The sequence below is a fragment of the Nestor notabilis genome, unplaced genomic scaffold (assembly GCF_000696875.1).
Source record: "Nestor notabilis isolate BGI_N333 unplaced genomic scaffold, ASM69687v1 scaffold7933, whole genome shotgun sequence".
NCBI classification, from domain to species: Eukaryota; Metazoa; Chordata; class Aves; order Psittaciformes; family Psittacidae; genus Nestor; species Nestor notabilis.
Genome location: NW_009923231.1, coordinates 21,802 through 43,635, shown reverse-complemented (window position 1 = coordinate 43,635; position 21,834 = coordinate 21,802). Strand labels below are relative to the sequence as shown.

The 21,834-nt window shown below is 41.5% G+C and overlaps 1 protein-coding gene across 1 annotated transcript; it reads left to right on the top strand.

Annotated features, from left to right (window-relative positions):
• The first annotated feature begins 8,131 nt into the window (after positions 1–8,131).
• Positions 8,132–21,242, top strand: MRAP2 (melanocortin 2 receptor accessory protein 2). Its single transcript, XM_010012037.1, has 4 exons — positions 8,132–8,178; positions 9,433–9,566; positions 15,628–15,727; positions 20,679–21,242. Exons 2-4 carry the CDS (start codon positions 9,440–9,442, stop codon positions 21,070–21,072), a joined length of 621 nt encoding a protein of 206 aa, XP_010010339.1. The 5' UTR covers positions 8,132–8,178; positions 9,433–9,439; the 3' UTR covers positions 21,073–21,242.
• Positions 21,243–21,834: the final 592 nt, after the last annotated feature.

The following is a 21,834-nucleotide window of genomic DNA, read 5'->3' as shown; positions in this document are numbered from 1 at the left end:
GGCTAACAGGCGGCCGGGCGGCTTTGAGACCGACACCTGTAGACTTTCGCAAGCCTTAAGGTCTGAAGTACCTCCCTAATCTTTATTTAATTTATAATAATTAAAAAGAAAAAGGCTTGTGGTGGCACTGTGCGTTTGGGTGATGTGGAAAATGCCGCCTGCTTGTGTCACGTTTCTAATTTCTAGCAGTGATATCTTCTCATGCTGCGTAAGTGTGTATTCTAAAGCAGAAGGGCTGGAAAGCACATAGCTTCCTTGGACATTATTTTCAGTCGCCCCCAACCCTCCCAAATTGTATGTTGTGTTCTGCTCCGGCTGCTGAGCATTTGAGTGAGCTTAAAAACATAAGCTAAAATGTTTGAAAACAAACAAACAAAAAAAAAATCCAGGATAAGTTTGTGGGGTGGGTGTGTTGTGATGTTGTTTGTTTGATGGGGCTTGGTTGGTTTGTTTTCCAGATGATGTCTTCCTTTGTGCTTTGGAACTGATGGGATGAAAGTTCCTCCATGCAGCCTTAAATTACTTCTCCTTTTCTCAGTTTTGCCCTCTTTCTTTTCACCCGTGTGCTCTTCCCTAGACTTCTGCTGATTCTTATACTTTTCTCCCACAGTCCCCTTCCTTCTCCCTTAGCAGTCATCATCTTAGCAGCCTCTTTCTGTGGTGAGCAGGCTCTGTTGATGGTTACTGGTATGGTAAGGCAGTTCAGGTCTCTCTCCTGAGCTGTCTGCCCTTGTTTTTATTGGAGACGATTACCTTGATGATAAGCCAGAAAAACTTCCCTCCAAAAAGTCTCTGTTCCCTGACATTTGCCTTGCTCATCCTGGTGCATCAGCCCTGTCCAGCACCTGATGCTGGACAGTGACTGGAAGCATAGGCACAATACTAGTTTGCCACTTCTGCAACAGGCATAGCTGGTAGAGGGATGGGACAGCAATGGCAATGCTGTCTTAAACTGCTGGTTGGAGTTTGTTTGCATGAATGTAGAGGCACGTCTCTTTCCAAGTGTGTTTCCCAGCCTACTGTTCTGGTTTGGAGCTGTTCCCTCTGCTCCTGTTACTCTTATTTGAGCTCCCAGAGGCTGTATATACAGGGATGCAGATTTACGTAACTGCTCTAGAGTAAGTGGATGTTTTGCTTTCAGCTTGGAGGTAACCAGGTAATAGTCTCACATACTGCTTGTTTTTTCTCGTCTGTTTGTGTTTTCCTATTCAGGCTCCTAATCAGAGTCGAGATAGTTTTTTTTACCACAGGAGTAAATACCTGGAAAGATGCCAGGGAAATGGTAACTCTACATTGACTGGGGACAGTCTGGCTCCATTCCTGCTGAAAATAATGAGACATTCTGGGTGTATCAATAGCAAGCAAACACATATGAAATAAATCAAGCTCTTGCAAGATAATACTTTGTAGGAAAAAAAATAAGGGAAAATATTAAGAGCTGGACAAAACAATTTACTGCCTTTTTTTTTGGTGGTCATCCATACAGACTTTGTGGTGGAAGAAGTTTTAAAGTGAAGCACAGATGATTCTCTTGTAGCTTGTTCAACAGATTAAATCAAATTTCCGGTCTTTGAATCAATAATACAAACTATTTCTGGCAAAATTTTAGTACAAATCTTAGGACAAATAAATGAATGCTTTATTCTGCATACTTACTGCAATGGGCTTTGATTGTACTGTTCTAATGATGGTTCCTTGGTCTCTAGTTGCTTGTTTATAGCCTGGTGTAGGCCAGAGACATGACAGGGATTAAGAATTGAGGAATTCAGATGTGTACTTGAGAGTTGTGTACTGCTGATTTACCCAACAAGAAATTTGTGTTTGAGGCACTACAAGAAATTTTTTGCTTCCTCAGCAGCACTGGAGGGAAGAATTAGATACAAAGACGGGAAGAAAACAGTTGTGGTGTGGAAAAATCCCAAATCAGTTGGATTTATAATAAACAGCTCAATTTTAGTGGCTGTTTGAAATTCTCACTGGACTGATTGAGGCAAAATTTCTGCATGGCACTGTAGGCTAACTACAAATGTTCAGAAAACATTTGTCATTCTAGCGCAGAAGTTTTCCAGAAAAACTGTATATTTTGTATTTTGTTTTGTTAGTTCTTGAGGAAACGTAATCCAAAACTGACTTTCCAAATTGAAAAGCTCGAGTGTTACTTTGTGTCTGAGAGATTATAGCAGAGTGAAACCGTGGCTGTGAGATACCCAAGTACGGGAGCAGCTCTGAGCAAGTGGTCTGTCTTACCTTTATTTTAAATTTCACCTCTGCCAGCCTATCTTCCACTGGCTTTAGTGTAGACTAGGAACAAAACTCCTTCTGTGGGGAGAACCACTGAGAAGGGAAGAGGTGCTGTGAGAGGTGTGCTGTGGCCTGTACTTCAGACCAGATTGATGTTACGTGCAGGTTAGAGTCTTACTTGTAATGGGAGAGGGGAAACGTACCCAGCTTTCACTCTGCTTGTCTGCCTCAGCGCTTTAGTGGTTTTTTCCACTGAGCCAAAGCCAAAACAGAGTTATGAAAGGAGGCCTGAATGCACTCGTCCATTTTCTGAGCTGTTCAACCCATGAAGAACTACTCTGCGTTTAAGCACAGGGGCTTTCCTTTCTCTCTTTTTCTCTACTCAGAATAAGGCATCAGATTCACATACTTCAGGGTTAGCAAGGAATCCAAAATATATTTAGCAAAAAAAAAAATAAAAAAACAAAACCCCCAACAAAACAAAGCAAACAGACAAAAAAACCAACCCCAAAATAAACAAACGAAAACCACCCCAAAACCTACTTTGCCAAAATTCAGGAAAAACAGTGCCATGGGGCAGGCCAGTTCCAGACTTGCTTTCTGGTTTGCTTGTACCTCAGTAGTGCCTATGCCATAGCTCTTTAGCTTCAGGGGTTTCTGTAAGAAAACAGCTTAGGACCTCTGTCTGTGTTTTTACTGCAAGGTTAAAAAGTTGTAGTGTAAAAGGTTAGAACTGTCAGTATTATAAACAGCTGAGGGAAAGGCAAGCTTTTGTTTTGAAAAGTGTTGAATATACTTGCATATGCTGTTGATGTCAGCATTATAGGACTGAAGAGGTCTCAGTACTTCAATGTTTACTGATAGGACTTCTAGTCTGGTTGGTCTTGAGGGAACCTGGGTCTCGAAGAAGGTAGGTCTCGAAGAAGGAGGTTGACTTTTAGTGGGGAGAAGAAAATGGGCTCAGCAATACCCAGAGCTCTCTTCTGATCACAGCCTTGCTGCAACAGCAGCCATGTCCATGAGTTGTGTCTGGAACTAGGTTCGGTGGAGGTTTAGCTGGGGCATGTCCAGGACAAGCTGTTGAAAGGATAATCCTCCCTGTTTGAAAACTGTTCAGAAACTTAACCGTGTTATTTTCTCTTTAGAAAACCAGATTTTTCTCTGCTTGAAAGACAGGTTTAGTCTTGTTTTCTACTGTGACTATAACAACTGTCAATTTGTGGGAGTTTCTGTTACGTTTGTTTGGGTTTTTTTCTTTGTGCAGAGATGTAGTATTTGCGTAGAAAGGTGAATTCTTGTAATAGATTAGTTTTTACCATCCTGAATGTCAAAATGAAATGTTTTCTGAGCTTAACTTCATACACTGATGATGGATTGATTGTGTAATTCTACCCTAGCTGCAGAAAATAAAGGTATGTTGGCTGTAATTCCACTTATTATTTGTAGAGAATACTGTCTCTTAAAACTGTATATTCTGACTGTAATTCTTAAGGCTTCTGGCACTGGAGTTAAGCTAAGGTATTTGCTTTGGGAACAAGTCCCAGTAGAACTATACTAATGGTTCCATGTCCATTCACTGCCACTGCAGGACTGAAATGTTGTAAGAGCAAAAGGATACACAGCTTCTGTGATGCTACATTAGGTATAATTCAGCTGTCTTTTCAGGCAAGGTTTACGAGTGAGCTAATGTAGTGTTTGCACTATCTGGTTTTGGATCCAGGTAGTTGTCTGTGAAGTCATAATATGGTATGATTTCATATTAGTTTCTGCCTAACTTCCAGGTGACCCATACTGAGTTATCATACAAAGTGGGCATTAGTGTTTGCATATATCATTATCATCTTTAGGAAAATACTCGGCAAACTGTTTTGGTCTTTTATTTGTTAAATTTTACTTTAAAGTCATAATGTCTTTGCTTTCAACTACAAACAGTAGCCATGCTATTAGCATGCAAATTATATAGAATGGTGTGGAGACCTCCTTTTATGCTTCAGCATACACAGTGCAAGATATTAAGTGTTAGTACATGGAAAAGAGGACATGAATGTGTAATACAGTAGTATGAGGCATGGATGTCTGTAACATTGTCCTTTCTCATCCTTAGTTCCGAGGATAAGCAATGACTAAACCAGCATTTTTCCTTCCCATTGTTATAAAGTCCTTTTGTGATGAATCTGTTATCATTCTTGTTATTTCAGTGCAACAGCTCACGCAGATGATGTGAGCATCCGTAACAATCATAACCACTGTTAACATTGGTACTTTCTTTTCTCTCCGAGGTATCATGCACTCAAAGTTCCTATGTGTGATTGATTTTTAATTTCTTTTTTTTAATTGTACATCAGGTTTTGGGTAATTTCTATTTTTCTTGCTAAATTTCAGTTCTTTTATATAGCTTGCTTTCCTCTCTTTTGTTGCAGGTGGGAAGATTGGCTATTCCCCTGAAAAGACTACAAGTTTGATCTCAAATCCTGCCCATCTAAGATCTTGAGAATTAGCAAGCAGTGAGGATCATTTGGCTAAGTATTTCCTGCAGACTTCTCTCATCGGTGCTTGGGAGCAGCACAAAGTGTACAAAGCAATAGTCATGTAGTAGGGTTGTAGAAAGATGGCTTCTATATTACCTTTCAGCTGATGCAGTGTAGAGTAAATAAGTTTGTACTTGTTTTTTTCATTGACTTCTTTTCCTCTGACTTCAACTTTTAGTTCTTGAGGTGGAGTAAAAAGGAATGCGGCGTTGGCTGCTTCCCTTCCCCTCTATGCAGAAGGTTGTTTTTAGGGGGAATTAGGGTATATGGGAACAGTCTGAGTTGTTAATTTCTCATAGCTAACAACTTCTGAGTTAGCTGTACTGCCTGGCTGATGGAGCTGACACATCAAGGTGTAGTGCTAAGCCTTATCAAGCTAGAACTTCTCACAGTTTGGAATGCTACTCCTTTTTTCCTGCCTGCTTTTTGGGATCTTCACAGTTTGCAAGGGGCCAACAGTTTTATTTGTTCAGTGAAGAGTGCTTAGACTCGCTGTCAGTAAGCGCAATGGAAGTATGTGGAAAATAAATGTAGTTTTGAATGAAAATTTACCAAGTTTAGAAATGAACAGTACATTGACCAGTCTGCTTGGATTTATTCTTGTGCGTGCAGGTCTAGTTTGGAGGTAGCTGTTCCTGTTACATACAGCACCAGTTTCAGATGTACACAAAGCCAGATTTGCCTTTTTGGCCCCAGTGGTGGGGTAAACCATGAAGTTGTACTTCAGATGCAGTGTGTGTTCAGTTATGCCTTTACATTGACTTATTTCAAAAGGTAAGTGGCTGTGAGCTTTGTGCAGTGTGCCAGTGGCGTCCAGATTGAAGCAAGAAACCTGACTGCAGCAGCATTTACTGCTGCAGTTCAAAGATGTGGATTTCATGCAAATATAGCCTAACTGTCAAACTAGCTTGCTTAAGTAGCGCTGCCTGGCAAGCTGTGGTCTTAGAAACTCCTACACAGGTTACAAATGAGTTCTCATGAAGGTGTGATTCAACTCCGGGGGTTGCAGTTGGGTCTCCATAGGGAGGGTCTGGGGACCTGTTGACATCCTTTATCTGCAAAGAGCCACCCAGTGTTCAAGGAGGCAGCCATGAGCACTTGCCTTTTATTCCAGGAGACGGACCTGCCTGAATCTCCTGGTTGGCAGTACTGAACACAACCCTGCGTTGGCGTTTCTTGAGAGATCAAAGTGAAGCTTTTTGTTGCTGACTTGCTTGCTCCTCAAATAAATGAGCCAGGGAGGAAAAACTCTCTGAATCCATATACATTACAGTCAACAGAGGGACTTTCATGTTTGTCTTACCTCCCATGTCCCCTCGCAAAAGCCCTCAGCAAGGTCAATTGCAGGAGCTCTCTGATGCCTCAGAGCTGTGGGATGAATCACTGCTGTCCATTCCTGGCAGAAAGAGTGCTTGAGTGCATCTTGCGGGGGAATTCCTTCCCTAAAGCCCTTACCTGGCACCTGCAGTCCCTCCATGACCTGGTGCAGTCTGGCAAATGCACCAGACAGGCTGTTAGCGTGTCACTCTGCTTTATGCTTCCTCAGGGGATGCAAGGTCTTAATGTTTACTACTTTTGCTGTGCTGGTCCTTGTTCCACCATGCTAAGCTTATTAAGTAGAATAAAAAGCTTGTTTTAAAGTATTTCAGGCTGAGGTTTTGGAGGCATTTGGACAGAGAGAGTTTATGAGTCAGCTGTAAGCTACTTTGGGACAATGCTTATGCTTAGCTGTACTGGATGATTTAGAGGTGTATTTTATATGTCCCACAAAGCCTGAGGCCCAGGTTAGCCTGGGAACCGGTGACCTACGTTTCAGTTAGTACCTTTCACTCTGATAGTGGCTGTCTACAGTAAAAGGAAGTCTCAAAATGCTTATACTGTCCGTTGTGAAACACTGGAACTTCTAGTCCTGAGACTAAGTGAGGACAAATTCTTTGTGTCCTAGAAGTGGCTATTCTCCACATAAATCATAATGGACACTAGTGACTGGACTGGGAGAGAGATCTACGTGTGGCCCAATTAGTCCCATCTGCCTGCACTTGAGGTGGAAGAAGAAACATTTTTCAGACTGTTCATACACCCTGATCTGAAGTTTTCTGCCTGCAAATTCCTGTTCAGGTGTTTTTATAATACTGAAAGTGAGGAGGTGATGGTGAACATCACTCTAGAAGGCTATAAAAGATAAAAACAGCCCTTAAACAGGAATATGCTAATACAGTTTGTCAAGAGACACGTCATCAACAAAACATTGAGGAGAAGGGGAAAAAGATGGTGGGAACCCTGTGCAGCAGAGTGTAGTCTCAGGGCCCAGTCACAAAATCAAACAAAAGATCTTGTAAGAGACAATTGACAGAGCTGAAATGGGAGTCAACTACAACAGGAATCTTAGGTTTTAAACTGAGACATTTGCTTCTCCTGGAGGCAGCAGTTACTTCAGTTGATTAAAACTAAGAAAAACTGAAGCCTAATTATATATTATCTGGAAGGTTTTCTAGTCACTGGGAAAGCAAAGGAAGAACTTTATTGTTGACACAGGCACTTAGACATACCTCTTTCTGTTGTGTTCTTAAAGGGTTGGAAGTAGAGGATGGGAAACAGCCGTGAACTGGTTTGTCCATTACAGCCATGCTTTTTCTTCCTCCTCTGTGCTTCAGGCTATTTATTCTCGCTGGGAGCTTTCTGAGTTTCAGAAAGAACTTTTTTACAAATTTGAAATGCTGTTCATATTCCCTGGGTGAATTTGTGTTCCTCATTTGTGCCTGATTCTTGTTCTTTATGTGTGGCCCTCTTAGTGCTTTAGTTGCACAGCCTTAGTTAATCTGATTATCCTTAGGAAGGACTGAAGTTTTGGTTATTTTCAGAGACATGGCTATTTAGGGCTTTTCTTTTAAAGAAATTTTATCTGGATTTGGCTTGGTCTGCAAAGTTTCATTGTTCACAGAACAACTGATTGCAGTATTTCTATGAACTGCATGAAGTCTTCACCCTGCTGGGTTTTAATTAAATGCAAAATTACCCAAAGCTTAATTTGCATTTATAAGAAGTATTTTGTAATGTGTTTCAAGTTGGATGTCCTGACTCCAGCTGCTGCCACAGATGCTTTGTGCAGAGATGTGCATTCTTTTGGTGTGCACAAAACTGTCTAATATTCTGACAAAATTACTTTGCAAAATCCAAGTCCCTAGTGCAGGGTTGTGTTAATGACAGCAGTATCTATCAAGGCAGTTTAATGATGCTTAATGTTGCATTGCGGTTTTTGTTAATCTGTGGGGAAAATCACTCCTGTTTTGTTTTCCTTGCGTAGTGGCGTATTGAAGCTGATAATTTGCACAGAGAAATTAGGGTTGGAAGGGACCTCTGGTGGTCATCTCGTTCAAACTCCTGCTCAAAGCATGTTCAACTAGATCAGGTACATTTTTCCTTGTAGCCTATTTAAATTTCCCGTTTCCCAATTTGTGTCCACTGCCTCTCGTCCTTTTACTCTGCACCTCTGAGAAGAGCCTGGCTCTGCCATCTCTGCACCCTCTGACTGTAACTGTAGACATCACTAAGGTCTCCCCAGAGCCTTCTCTTCTCCAGCCTGAACAAACCTAGTTCCCTTAGGCTCCCGTGCATACTGTGCTTCAGCCCCCTGACCATCTTGGTGGCCTTCCAGCGTACTTGCCCTAGTGAGTTTATGCTTTTCTACTACTGGGGGAACTGAAACTGGGTACAGTACCCAGATACAGCCTTACCAGTGGTGAGTAGAGAAGAATAAACACTTCTTTTGACCTGCTGGCTACACTCTTGTTAATTCAGCCTCGTACACACTTGGCTTGCTTAGTCAGGCATGTTGCTGGCTCATATTCAGCTGCTTGTCCATCTCGGGTCCTTCTCTGCAGAGTTGCTCCTCAGAAGTCAACATTCAGCCTGTAGTAGAGCATGGTGTTATTCCCTCCCAGATGCTTTTGCACTGCTAATCCTCATGAGATTCGTGTCACTTCCTTTCTCCAGCTTCTCCTGGTCCCTCTGGATCACAGTCTGCATGCCAGCCTCTTGACTCTCCCCCACCTAATCCATGCATCTGCTACAAGTGCACTTCATTTCTTTGTAGTATCAGTCCCTCAGTCTCTGAGGGGTACCACTGATAACCACTTGCCAGCTGGAGTCTGTGTGGATAATCAGCTCTTTAAGCCTGGTAGCCTGGCCAGTTCTCCACCCAGATTCTCATTGTAGCATTCATTCCAAACTGCTGAGGCTGGTGGTCTTTGCTATTTGCTATTTTTGAGCTATAAAAGCTATATTCAGTCTGAGGAGCCTGGTTTTGATGCTTCATACCCTTGCAGGCATCTCTTTGGAGGTGGATATAGGTTCTCTCTTTCCACTGAAGAGCAGCTCTTGACTGTGGTGTCTTCAGTGCTCTTTCCACTGAAGAACAGCTCTGTGTTGACTGGTGGTTGACTGGCCAGCCAAAACCAGGGAGGAAGTGCAACAGGATATGATAGCCTTGTTTGAAGAGGCAGCGATACTGGGTTTTAGAGGTGGGAGAGCACTACTGTAAGCATGAATGGCTGCTCTTGGGAACAGTGATGAGTAAGAAAAGATTCTCTGTTAAATCAGAAGATACGCTAAAGTATGTAGTGTGTATTAACGCATTTGTACCCACAGGTATATGCTTATTGAGGTGCAAGATGTCTACCCTGAGGCTGATTTCTAACAGAACCTCCCAGCAGGCCTTGTCTAACTCTGATTACACCTGGGACTATGAGTACTATGAGTATGGACCGGTGTCGTTTGAAGGCCTGAAGGCTCATAAATGTAAGTACAGTAGAGACATACTTCATGGCAGCTGAGCTTCCCCTTCTTAATGTTCCTACTCTTCATTTGTAACTGATTGTTGCACAAACATATCTCCTATTTTTTTGAATTCTCAACAATTGGAGGTATTACTCTATTAGATTATTTGTTATTCTCTATGTTTTTGTTGGCTGCTTTTCTTGTGCATGAGGGAAGCATGGATTTCTTTGCTGTGGTAGAAATTTGTCAATACTGAGATTATCAGACTGTTTGGAACAGTTTATAACAGCAAATGCACCCACTGCTGCTTCTGGTGATTACTTGGTATAATCCGCATTGCTTTGTTCTGGTTCCTGCTAATGCTAAAAAGGGAGTGATGGGCATCCTTCCTGCTTTTGGGTTTTAAGGCTTTTAAAATAAAAATAAGAAAAAAAAGAAGAATTTTCTCCTTCTGAAGAAGCTTTTATCATTGGGACTTTCTTCATAGGAAGAGTATTCTAAGTTTAGCATTCTGGTAATACTGGAGCTGATTTACAGTAGAAGTAACAAGTGGAGGATGGGGACCAGAGAGATGGAAAAATCTGGGTAGGAACTGAGAGGAAATTGAGCTAGGACAAGCTACTACAGCTGGACCAACATTTATAAAAATCTAGACAATGGCTTTGGCTTTTATAATTTTTTTAATTATTATTATTTTCTTTTAGGGGGAGATGGTTGGTGGGGGAAAAACAAAAAAGGAGGGTAAAAAAAAAAGGCAACTAATTCAGAATTACTGGACCTGTGTGGGAAAATGGGGGAAATTAGAGACCACGTTCCTCAAGTCCCCCAAAGTTATAACACTAAGGAAATCTTAGGGTAAAATGCAGCTGCTCCTTCCAGCATGGAATGCTGTTGGCATGCACAGAATCTCCCCTTTTCCCCAGGCAACTCTGCAACCTTGGCATATGCCCAGAGGAACTGAACGGAGGGTGGAGCGGAGTGAAGGCCCCGTGGCCAGCCTCTGTTGTACTCCCTGCAGCAGCGGGAACTGGAAAGCACCGTGTACTGATAAACTGCAGAGCAGCTGCCAAACAAGCAAACTGGATGTATGTGTTTAAAAGCAAAGCGAGAGGAGTTCACACCCATCAATAACAAAGTGTGTGTGACTGGAGCCACTCAAGCTCCATACGCACAGAGGGGAAAAAACATTGTAACTTGTCTTACTGTGAAAAGGCCTGAACAGATACAAGGGCTTCCTACAAGGTCAGGATGAACAACACGGATGAGCAAAAAACTGAAATCAGAAAACTGCAGTGTTAAAGTCATCATTAGCCTTTGAGAAGGAGGCAGGAGAGAAACTTAGGACTGAGAAGAATAAATTTAAAACTGAAAATAATTATCTTAGAGAAGAACTACCTTGAAACTGAACCCCCTTAAAATGAAGGGGACTGTCTCAGAACTCCACTTGATCTAGCAGAACGCAGGGAGAGGCATTGTTAGCAAAGCAGTCCTCTGTTGCAATCGGGAAGATTTGCCAGTGAGTGCATTACTTGGACCCCAAGACTTGGGATGGCGAGGAGACATTTGGTGTGAAAGTGATGATGAAATCGTGGGTAACCCCTATTCGACCTCTCGTCCGGTTCCCTTGCAGGTGTTGGGTAAGACTGAGGCTGTTGTTGATAGTGATGGGGAAATTTGAACTACCCCACGTGCAGTCCCCTAGTCTGCATATTCTTATGAATCTTTTAGAACTGATAAAACTGCAGGAAGAACATTCAAAATGACCAGGGAAATCGGCAGTGGAGTCTGTGTGGCAAGTTTCCCGCACAGGGGGGACTGAATTCTGTTCAGTGAGGAGGAAGGACAAGGCTGGTGGGAACCAGGAGTGTTTCTGACAACCATGCCCAGAGATAATAATTATTCTCTAACTGTACAGGCTGCATACTGAGCAGGCAGCATAGATCCTCAGGAGAGATGAGACTCAGTGGTAATTAAAACTGTAGGCTTATTGGACTTGCCTGAGTCAGTGCAGAAGCACTGGTCCAGGGTGGGATACATACTTTCTGTCTCATTTGTCATGATAAGGATTCGGACTGGGAAAGGGAAGTGCCTGCAGTGGCCAACTGCAGCTGAGAAAGGCAGATCTCCCTTGCCTTCGCACAGTCAGGAGGTTTTGGGGGAGGCTATGTAAAGCACAGAAAAACTTATTGAAGCTATTAACACCTCTTAAAAAACTAGAGCAGAATTTCGTTTCTAGCCTGAATTGTACTTTATCACCCCCCTAAAAATTCTGCTGATTACAGTCTGTATTTTTACAAATGTTAGGAACTTGAGAAATGTAGGTTAGCTTTTATCACATTTCTAATTTATATTCCGTCCTTCCACTTAATCAGAGGCCAAACCTGATTACAAAGATTACTGATTACAAAGATTAGCTGCAGCGCTTTGTACATTCCTTCCTCTTTAGCTAGGTGTGCCAAAGATTGCGATGGGACTGAAAAATACAAGTGATAGTTCCTGCTGGATTGCGGAAGGATAGCAGCAAAACAGGTCTTGGATTGCCACTGAAGTAATTGCCCTGCTAAGTGTGGCAGCTCATTGCTGTCTTCGCTCACTCTTGACAACTCTTACTAGAGAATGGGACAGATGAAATAACCTCTTTTCAGGTGGAGCTTGATGTACTTATGAAAGAGGTTAATAGTAGTATTGAATCAGTGATCTAGGAACCTAGGAAGTCCCTTTTTCTTTTTTTCTTTTTTTTCTTTTTTTCAATTCTTTTTTTTAACTGATAGATTGGACTTGGCTCTTTTCACCTTGATGTTACTTCATGCATTCTCAGGGGGCTGAGTTTTATCCAGTAAAGCACTGTAATTTACACTGGAGAGTTTAAAGGGGAGTGGACTCTAGGTGATGCAGGCTGGCTGTGACACTTGGTCAGCTGTAAATCATCACTGTCCCTTGTTAAAATTAGAGGGGTGTAACCCCCTTAAAGAGAGGTGGGTTTTTTAATTATTATGTATTTATGATACACAAGATATTTTACACAAAAGAGAGGTTACTGTTTTGAACCATAATGTAAGATGAGTTACACAAGAGAAAGTTGGAGGCCACTTTTGGCTTACCGTTGGCTTAATTAATTGAAGGCAGGGGCAGGTTCCTCCTAATTCAATGTATGTACAAAGGAATACAGAAACTTGTTTTTTGAGAAACAATTATGCAGAGACCTGTGAAGACAAATATTGACAAAACAACCTAATACACAAAAGTATATTTCTTAAGAACGACAATGAGGTGCTGAGGTGCCACACTGACTTTTCAAATACTTGACTGCAAAGAAGAAAAAAAAAAGCTGATTTACCAGTGAAAAGTGTGTCCTTTGCCTGAAGAGGAGTGAAGGCAGGAACTAGGTTTTGTAAATTACAGCTTTAGAAAGTAAATAGATAAAGATAGCCAGGAGACACCTGTGACTGGGCAGAGATAAGAAGGAAATCCTTTTTTTTATGCCTTTGGAACAGAGGAAACCTCAGTAACATTAAAGGGAAGTAAACCAGGTAGGAATGGTCCGGGGAGTCAGAACTGCCGCCAATCTATTTATAACTTGAGACAGTATTAGAAATGTAGTCCTACGTACCATATATTTTGAATGTAAATGTTGTGTTATGTACGGTTTTATTTTGAACAAAGGTTTAGAAGTTAGTAGGTTTGGATAATTTGCACTTAAATGAAATACAGAAGAGAACTCGGGCCACCTGCTTTGATTTTAAACAAATCCAAACCATGTAACTGATACAGCAGAGGTCTGCAAATGCCTCAGGAGCCTCAACAGGGCAAGGAAGATGTAGCCTTAGGCTCAGTAAATTTAGCAATCCTGCTGGGGAGGAACACCAAACAAATGACAAGACAGGCTGTTGTTATTCACCACACACTGCTGGCAGGTGTGAGTTTTGTGGGGAGTAGAAGTTTATCAGAATCTTGATTGTATTATTTTCTCATTGTTTGCTTTGTTCTGGGACCTTTTTCCTTTTTTTTTTTTCTTTTTTTTTTTTTTTTGTGAGTGTGTGTGTGGTTTTTTCCATCAGTTGATGAGTTTTTGCGGCTTGATCTCTGTGCATGTTTTTTGAACATCTTACTCGATCAGACTTTGCATTCAGGTTATCAATGCAGCTGCATATCACTGAAGCATGTCTGACTAATTGGTAGGTACTAGTGGCTGTAAGTGGTAAATTTCTTTTTAATGTGACTATTTCTTTTTAGATGAAATTTTCAGGTACTGTAACTGTGAGATATTGTGTCTTAGTAGGGACAAACACAAGATGCATCTTGAGCTACTGAATTCAGACTATGCTGATAGAATGATTCTGAGAATAATGTAGGGCTCATAATGCACAGAATCACATAAATAAACTCGTAGCAGTATGCTTCAAGCAAAAAAGGAGCATTACAAACTCCCTGCCCCTCCCCATCATGGAGACGTATACTTGAACCACCCTCTAAGAGGGGTAGATGTGGCAGAGGAGAGATGGAATAAGCGTTGCAGTGAGAGACTTGAAACTTAATCCCTTCCTTTACTGGTAAAATAAGGAGATTAAGGAGTGATTCATGATGAAGTATTTTCACAGAGAGAAAATCTCAAGTCGCAGCAGGCACTTGGGCTTTACAGAGAAAGAGCAAATGGTTTGAATTCATTTCCAGTGTACAGAGCTGCCTTTTAGCATGGAAGATATTTCATAGTGGGAGAGTGATTAACTGTTGGGGTCAAGCACCGGCAGAATAGCTGATTCCTTGTCTTCTGGTGTCTTTAGCAAGCCCTGTAGGAGATTCTACAGGCTGGCTAGAGTTCTATGCTCTGCCTGCTGCACTGGATCGTGTACCTTTACAGCCAGCATGGATCTCTGAGGTTCAGTAGTAGCTGTGTAATGAGAGGTTAAGGGTAGATTGGATACTTGTCCTGACCAAGGCTTCCCTCTTACATGTTTGTGTCAGGGTTTTTTTAATTTCTACAGTGGAAGTTTTGAATATTTGCATAAACAAAAAATAACTAACTGAAACAACAGTTGAAAAAGTACCTGTATAATGTGGGTCCTGGACCAGATTATATTTTGGGTTAGTGCTCTGTAACTTTGGGCCATGCTCATCAGTTGATTGCTATTTGTTGAGACAAATGTGCTTGTCTCACTTGCACCTTTCCGTCAAGTTCATGGAAGCTTTGAGCTTCCTTCAGGAGCAACCGTGGATCAACTTTGAAGTCGTAAATGGACACAGATTTATTGTAAGTTGGACTGGTGATTTGTCTATGGGTCCATTTGCTATAGATGAGAACAGCAGGTACATTTTATGCACACAGGCAAAAAGCCATGCTCTTTCTAATTGTTTCTATATTTGGCTATTGCTTGGTGCCTTCCTCTTAACTAATTGGTTGTTTGACTTTTTTATCCAAATCCATTTGGCTCTCCTGACATTGTATTGCAGTTTTCTGTATGCAAGTTGGGTCCCAAATTAAAAATTATTAAAAAAAAGTCTTGTATATGGTGTTATTGGTATTTATTGAGGTAGCAAATAGTTTTATCTGTGGTTGTTTGTTTCAGAACCCACTATCTCACAGCTGAAAGAAAGGTAGATCTTCCTAGAACTATTGTGTCAAAGAAATCCATCAAACACCAGAGACCTAGTGGTCTGGGGTACAAATAATTTATATCGGCAGGAGTTCACTTCTAGAGGGACAGAGGGTTTTGCTGAAAATCAAATAATCCTCCCTTCCAGGTTCTAGCACTGCAGTTGTTTCTAAAGCAATGCTTGGAAATGGGCCAGGCATCAACAAAGGGAGCTGCTCTTATTTTACTAATAAACGGAACACAGTGTCTTTCCTCTTTCAGCTTGCTTCTGGTTTGTCCAGACATCGGTAACATTTGGGCTCGAAATGAAAAGCTTCAATGGCAGCTTTCTGTTTAAAAATAGATGACAATGAATCTGATCATCCTTCCTTTTTGCCACCCAGGAATAAGCTGCAAAGTCTTTTGAGATTTGCACTCCTGCTGCATGTAGAAGGAAACTTTCTGCAAGTGGAGGTGAAATACTGATCATCTTGTTTTCTCTTTTTCACCAGATTCCATTGTGATTGGATTTTGGGTTGGTCTTGCGGTTTTTGTCATCTTCATGTTTTTTGTCCTGACCCTGCTGACGAAGACAGGAGCACCACACCAAGAGTGAGTCTGAAAACTGGAATAACGAATCCAGCCTGCTAACTAGTGTGTGTGTTCTCAGCACCATCCCGTTCTAGTTTGTTCTTACAAAAGGGTGCTGTCTGTCTTTGTTCCCAGCCCTTCTCGGGGATTAACTCTGTAGAATTGTTATTAATGAGTTCTCTATTTAGCAACTAGTCAGTAGGCATACAGTGAGAGAAGGGAATAGCTGCATGTCTACGTTTTCGTGCTAAAAGGAAGTTGGTGGGTAGGCTGCCAAACAGATGGTTTTGAATTACTGGTCTGCAGATAAATGGGAACATTTTAGGTAGGCTGATGTTATGATGGAGTGAAGCAGAGAAATGTGAATCTTGACAAAGTATATACAAATAATATACAAGGCAGATGTTAAGGAAGTTGCAGTCTGGCAGGCTTACATGTTTGTGTGCTCAAGGCCAAAAGGTAGGCATTGGTAGTGTTTACAAAATCTTCCCTTAACCCTGTGGCTCCCCTACTCTCAGAGTGTCTTAGTTTCTGCTTAGAAAGTCCAGTAGATGTTAAAGTACAGATCAGCTCCACATTCTGTTTACACCAGGATCCCCTGAAAGTCACAAACTAATCTTATTTTTTTTTCTTCTTGCTCTTTCTGGCTGATAAGTATGTGCAGCCTGTGCCTTGCCTTGGCCATTTATCTGCATTTGCACAGCACGCAGGCTGTCACTGGCCCTTCCTCTGAGAAAGTTTAAACCCACATCTTCTCTCAGACTGGTGTGCCATAAAGCAGAAGTAAAAAGCCTCTCTGGAGAGCGAGAGTGGCTGCAGGCAGGTAGCAATGATGAGAAGCTGATTGTGAAAGGCAATTGTTAGTGCTTATCACTTTCTAAAGCAGCCTGTCTATCTCTGCCTACTGAAGGCCCTTTGCTATTTAGTCATATGTAGACTGGCTCTCAAGCTTCGTATAATCGCACATCTCTGGACACAGGGCCATATTAGAGAGGACATAAATATATTGTGACCCTCTTCTGTGCTTCTGAGGTTTTGCTTCTATTAGAAGGAAATACAGGCAGAAGAATTCAGCTTTCCAGAACTGACTTTCTAGCTTTTTTGCCTCCCTTACGGACTATCATAAAGTTGTCAGACCTTGGTCCCAAATGTATTTAAAGTCCTTCTAAGTGCTGGTGTGCTGCCCCTTTTCCCTGGAGAGCTTGTTTCTTAGCGGAGCATCTGAGTCTCTATCCCACCTGAATTTGAAAGAGGAGGAAGTGTTGAAGTCAAATACACAACAAAGGATTTAACATGGATATTTGTCAAAAGTTTGTACGCTTGTAAAAATGTACTTTAAGGTAGCAGAGGCCTGCTTGGTATGTCCCACTGTTCTGCTTTCTTCATCAGTTTTCTTGGAACAGGTTGCCTAGAAAGCTTGTGAAATCTCCATTTTTGGTCCCCTTCTACATCCAGATAACCTGACCTGGATTCAGAGTTGGCCTTGCCTTCATCAGGGCATTAGGCTACAGACATCTGCAAGTCCCTTCCAAGCTAAATTTTAATGTAATTAATTTTTCTTCAGTTGCTGCAGAGAGTCCAGTTACTCCTTTCTGTATTTGTTTTGAACTTCTTTGCAGCTTTGGGAGCTGTGTGCTTCAATGTTTGCCTGTTCACTATGTGTGCTGAATTGGCACCTTTAACAAATTTGAGCACTATTTTTTTTGAGATTTAATAACCAAATGTGTATAGTACTGGAAATATATCATCCAGGAATATGCTAAGGGAAGTGAACACCGTTGTTTCCTCTTATTTTTGATGCATGTATATAAAAACTGGAACATAAATACGTACCTGCAGAACCAGTACAGACTGTGGGTTTAGTTTGCTTTCACCTTCTGTCTTTATACCTGACTGGATTCTTCATGACTCATCGTTTCATTAGTGGGCTGTCTTGCAGCCCTCCTTTAGAAATAGATGTTAATGGGATTCCTAGGTCTTGGGAGAAAGCCAGCCTGATTGATGGATGTGTCTCTGACTTCAGTTAAGTCAATTTGGCTGTTCTTTAAAGTACCATTAACGTGAGAAGTAAGTGTAACTGGGTTCACATGGCTGGATCCAAAGTAGAATACTCTGATTTCTCTAATAGTATGCTTTTCTTGGCTCAGTATAAAGGGGCACAATAGCATGTACTTATCAAAACTGTACAAGATGTTCAGCACTGGGTACAGCCTCAGACCAGAGGAAAAGGGTCAGGATATGGATGGTGAGAGGTAGAAAGTTAGTTAGTTGTGGAAATGATGCCTGTTGCACTTTTGTTTGCTTGCACATTAGTACGTGTAGAGCATTCGCTTGTGCAGCAAAAAAATTGTTGACAGTCTTCCTGAATTTCTGCCTGAAAAGTACTCTCATTCATCACTCAGGAGAAGATTGTTTGTTTCTGTCTTTAAAAACATCCTTACAAACACAATGTGCAACAAACGCATGTGTTCATGTACTCTCTCTGTACAAAACCCAAATATTGGCTGATGCAACCTCAAAGCTTCACGCAGCTGTTGAGGCAGGTTTTACAACTAGTTGCAGTAAAAGGTGAAATGGCTGGTAATAGTTTTTAAGAAATCAGCTGATTTTGGTTAAGGATCTTTTAGTTCCCTTTGAGATGCCAAACAGTGCTATTTGGGGGAATTGGCTACTTACTCCTTTCCATGGTTTGCCAAGTACCCCAGGTCACTTCAGGAGGTGTTTAGGGAACGGCTGTTTAAGCTATAGAGGCATCTCAAGCATCAGTCCTAAACCAGTATGCACCTGTTAGAGGGGTATACTGGGCAAAATGGTCTGTACTCTGACGGTGCACTCAAGTCCAGTGGGCAGAATCCAGAGCCTAATACTGAATCCAGCAGACCAGAACCCAGCATCATAGGCTGGAAGTTTCCCAGGAAAGGAGCTTGTGTTAGCTCATGGGCACTGCTTGTTTTGAGTGCTTTTGTGTATGTATGATGCTCGAGGTGTCTGGCATTCACCTTCCTGCTCCCTTGTGGGCAGCTTTTGGGACTCAGAAGGTCCCATTGGCCCAAATTTTGCAAAAGGGATTTTACTGTCCAGGAGGCTGTGCTCCTTTCCACAGTAAAGCTGGGATTTCTGAGGCTGCTTTTCTTATTTTGAGTGTTCTGAAAAGATACACACTGAGGTATACTTGCATGCTGTAATGAGCAAGACTACAATTCCTCCCAAATACAGAAAGATAGTGTTTGTGAATTTCAGAATCCACCACTGTGGATTAGACCATGTGTTCCCCACTCATGAGCACAGGATTAGTCTCTATTTTATGTCCTTAACAGTATGGTCATTATAAAATTTCTTTGCATCTTCCATTTAGATTAGGTTGCCACTGCCAGTCCTGTGTGCCCCTCGTACAGTCAGCCTTTGTTCCCTCCTAGCTCACTGGTTTATAACGTACTTTCCACACTTAGGAACTAGTTTTACTTCTGTAATGGATGCATTTTAAGCTTTCTTCCAAAGCTGCTTCTTCCTAGGCTGTTATCCTCTTTCAGTGCTTATTTGCCACCTCCACTGTCCGTGCCATACTACTATGTAGAAACTCTTAGACAGATTTGCAAAACCATATATGCCACTTAAATTTGGAATGGTGCTTTCTGTTGCATTATAAATACACAAATGATAGTCGTCAGTTCTGAAGGCTACCACAGTATTATTCCAGTCTGTTTGCCTCCCAGTGTGCATGCAGCAGACTAGCACTTGGTTACTGGTCTGTTTTGAATCAATTTAAATGTTATGTTTCTATATGTTTCCCTTTGAAATGCAGAATGAGCCATTACAGTTTTGACAAACTGAAAGACTGTTCTGATTTAAAGGCTAGTGTAGCTGATTTTGTTGGGACAGAATTCTTGTTTTATGTGATGGAAGTAAATTAGAATGTTTAACTATGACTGAAAGACTGAAAGGTTTTCAGAGTAGATTTCTGAAGGTGCCATCTGAGCCTTTCAAAAGCACGTAGGCACTTACCTCCTACTGCAGGCTCGAGGGAATTAAATGATGGTGTTCCTCTGAAAATACATGTAACTGCTGTGTGCACTTAAGTGTCCAACTATCTGGCTCCAGTGTCATTTGCTAGGAGTTCACATGTAAACAGTGTGATTTATTAATTCTTACTTAACAATTCTTACTTAGCTTTTATTCTGAGAATCTTTATAGAGTTTTCACTACTCATCCTCTGAATACCTCTACTGCCTTTCAGATGCAAATAACTTGCATTTTGTGATGACAGCATATAAATTCAGCCTGACAAAGAATACATTACTATCTGTAAAACATCCAGCATGAGCGTACCTCACCCCCAGCTGTTTATGGCTCCTGCACAAGTCCATGCAGATCAGAGCTGGTTTAAGCTAGTGCTCCTAGAAAACTCCAAGCGAGGCGTTACTATGCCCTTCCTGGCCTATATGTCTGAACTGTTAAGACTGCCAGACTTTACAGCAGTCTTTAGTTCCAGCTCTCCTCATTTGGAAATCACTGACTGAAGTCAGTGAAAGGGATAGTTTGATGTCCAGACAACCAAACACTCAAATTACACCTTTAGTGACAGCACTGCTGCCTGTGTCTCAGATTTTTTTTCCTCAAAGGTATTCTATAAGCCATCCTAAACAATCTGTTACTACTTGGTATCAAAAGGAAGTACTGGAGAGTATTTCTAAGCTCATTTAGTGAGCTCGTTATAACAGTATATTGATTATTAGAAGTGCCATTTAAGAGTGCTGGTGTTAACTTATTCCCATGGAAAATTATCATGACAAATCAAGACTTAAAATAACTTAAGCAGAAAATAGTAAATAGTGCTGGCTTTTACAGTCTGTGTCAGACAAACTGTAGGGTTTTCTTCCTTCCTGATCATAATGATTGCTGAAAGCAAATTTGCTGTTAAGAACTTGAATAGTTTACTTTTTGTGCTTACTGTATTTCTTTCTTTGCTCCCTAGCAATGCAGAACCTTCTGGAAAAAGATTTCGCATGAATAGCTTTGTGGCAGATTTTGGAAGGCCTCTGGAGTCGGAGAGGGTCTTTTCTCATCAAATAGCTGAAGAATCCCAGTCACTTTTCCATTTCTGTATTAATGAAGTGGAACATTTGGACAAAGCAAAACAAAATCAGAAAGGTCCAGGTCTGGAGAGTAATACCCACTTCCAGGAAGCTCCTAAGAGCAGTGGTATGTTTGAGGAAGACCTACATTGTCTTACAAAATTTAACATTCCTAACTTTGTGAACGCTGAGCAGAACTCTTCACTAGGTGAGGATGATCTCCTCATCTCGGAGCCACCAATCATTTCAGACAGCAGATCAGTCATGCAATCATCCCATCGGATCCGTGACTGAAAAGACTTTTACTTTAAGATAAACATTCCTGTTACTCTCCAGTTTGAAGCCTTTCATGGACTTCTGGTATTTTGATAGAAGGTATTTCAGACCTGTGCTTTTTATTGTATCTAAGACTGGCTGTGCTGAGACACCTCAGTTTAGGTAAGAAGTAAAACACTGAAAACTTTATTCAGATGCCTTCTGTGGACTGAACCTTTTGCCCACAATGGTTTGGGCTGAAAGAGACCCTTTAAGATCATCTGGTTCCAATGGATAGGGATATCTTCCACTAGACCAATCTCTGTAAGGCCCCATCCAACCTGGCCTTGAACACTTCCAGGGATGGGGCATCCACAGCTTCTCTGGGCAACCTGTGCCAGTGCCTCACCAACCTCACAGTAAAGAACTTCTTTCTAATATCTAATCTAAATCTACCTTCTTCTAGTTTAAAGCAAATCCCACTTGTCCTGTCACTACATGCCCCTATGTCCAAGGGTGTTCTGAAGGGTACCACCATGATTTGTAGGGAGTGTAAAGGCTGTAGCCTGGCACTGGGAGGTGTAGGAAAACTGCTCATTCAAGAAAAGTGTAAACCTTGAATTAAAACTGAAGCAAGGAATAAGTAGGCAGTCCCTGGGGAAGTTCTGCAGCTTCTGTCTCTCCCAAAAAAGGACACCTGAAACTGAGCAGCACAGTGGGTATCTGCTTGGAATTAACTTCAATTTCTGAGTGTTTACAAAATGCTATCACCACCCGCTGCTGAGGAAAAGCAAATTGGTA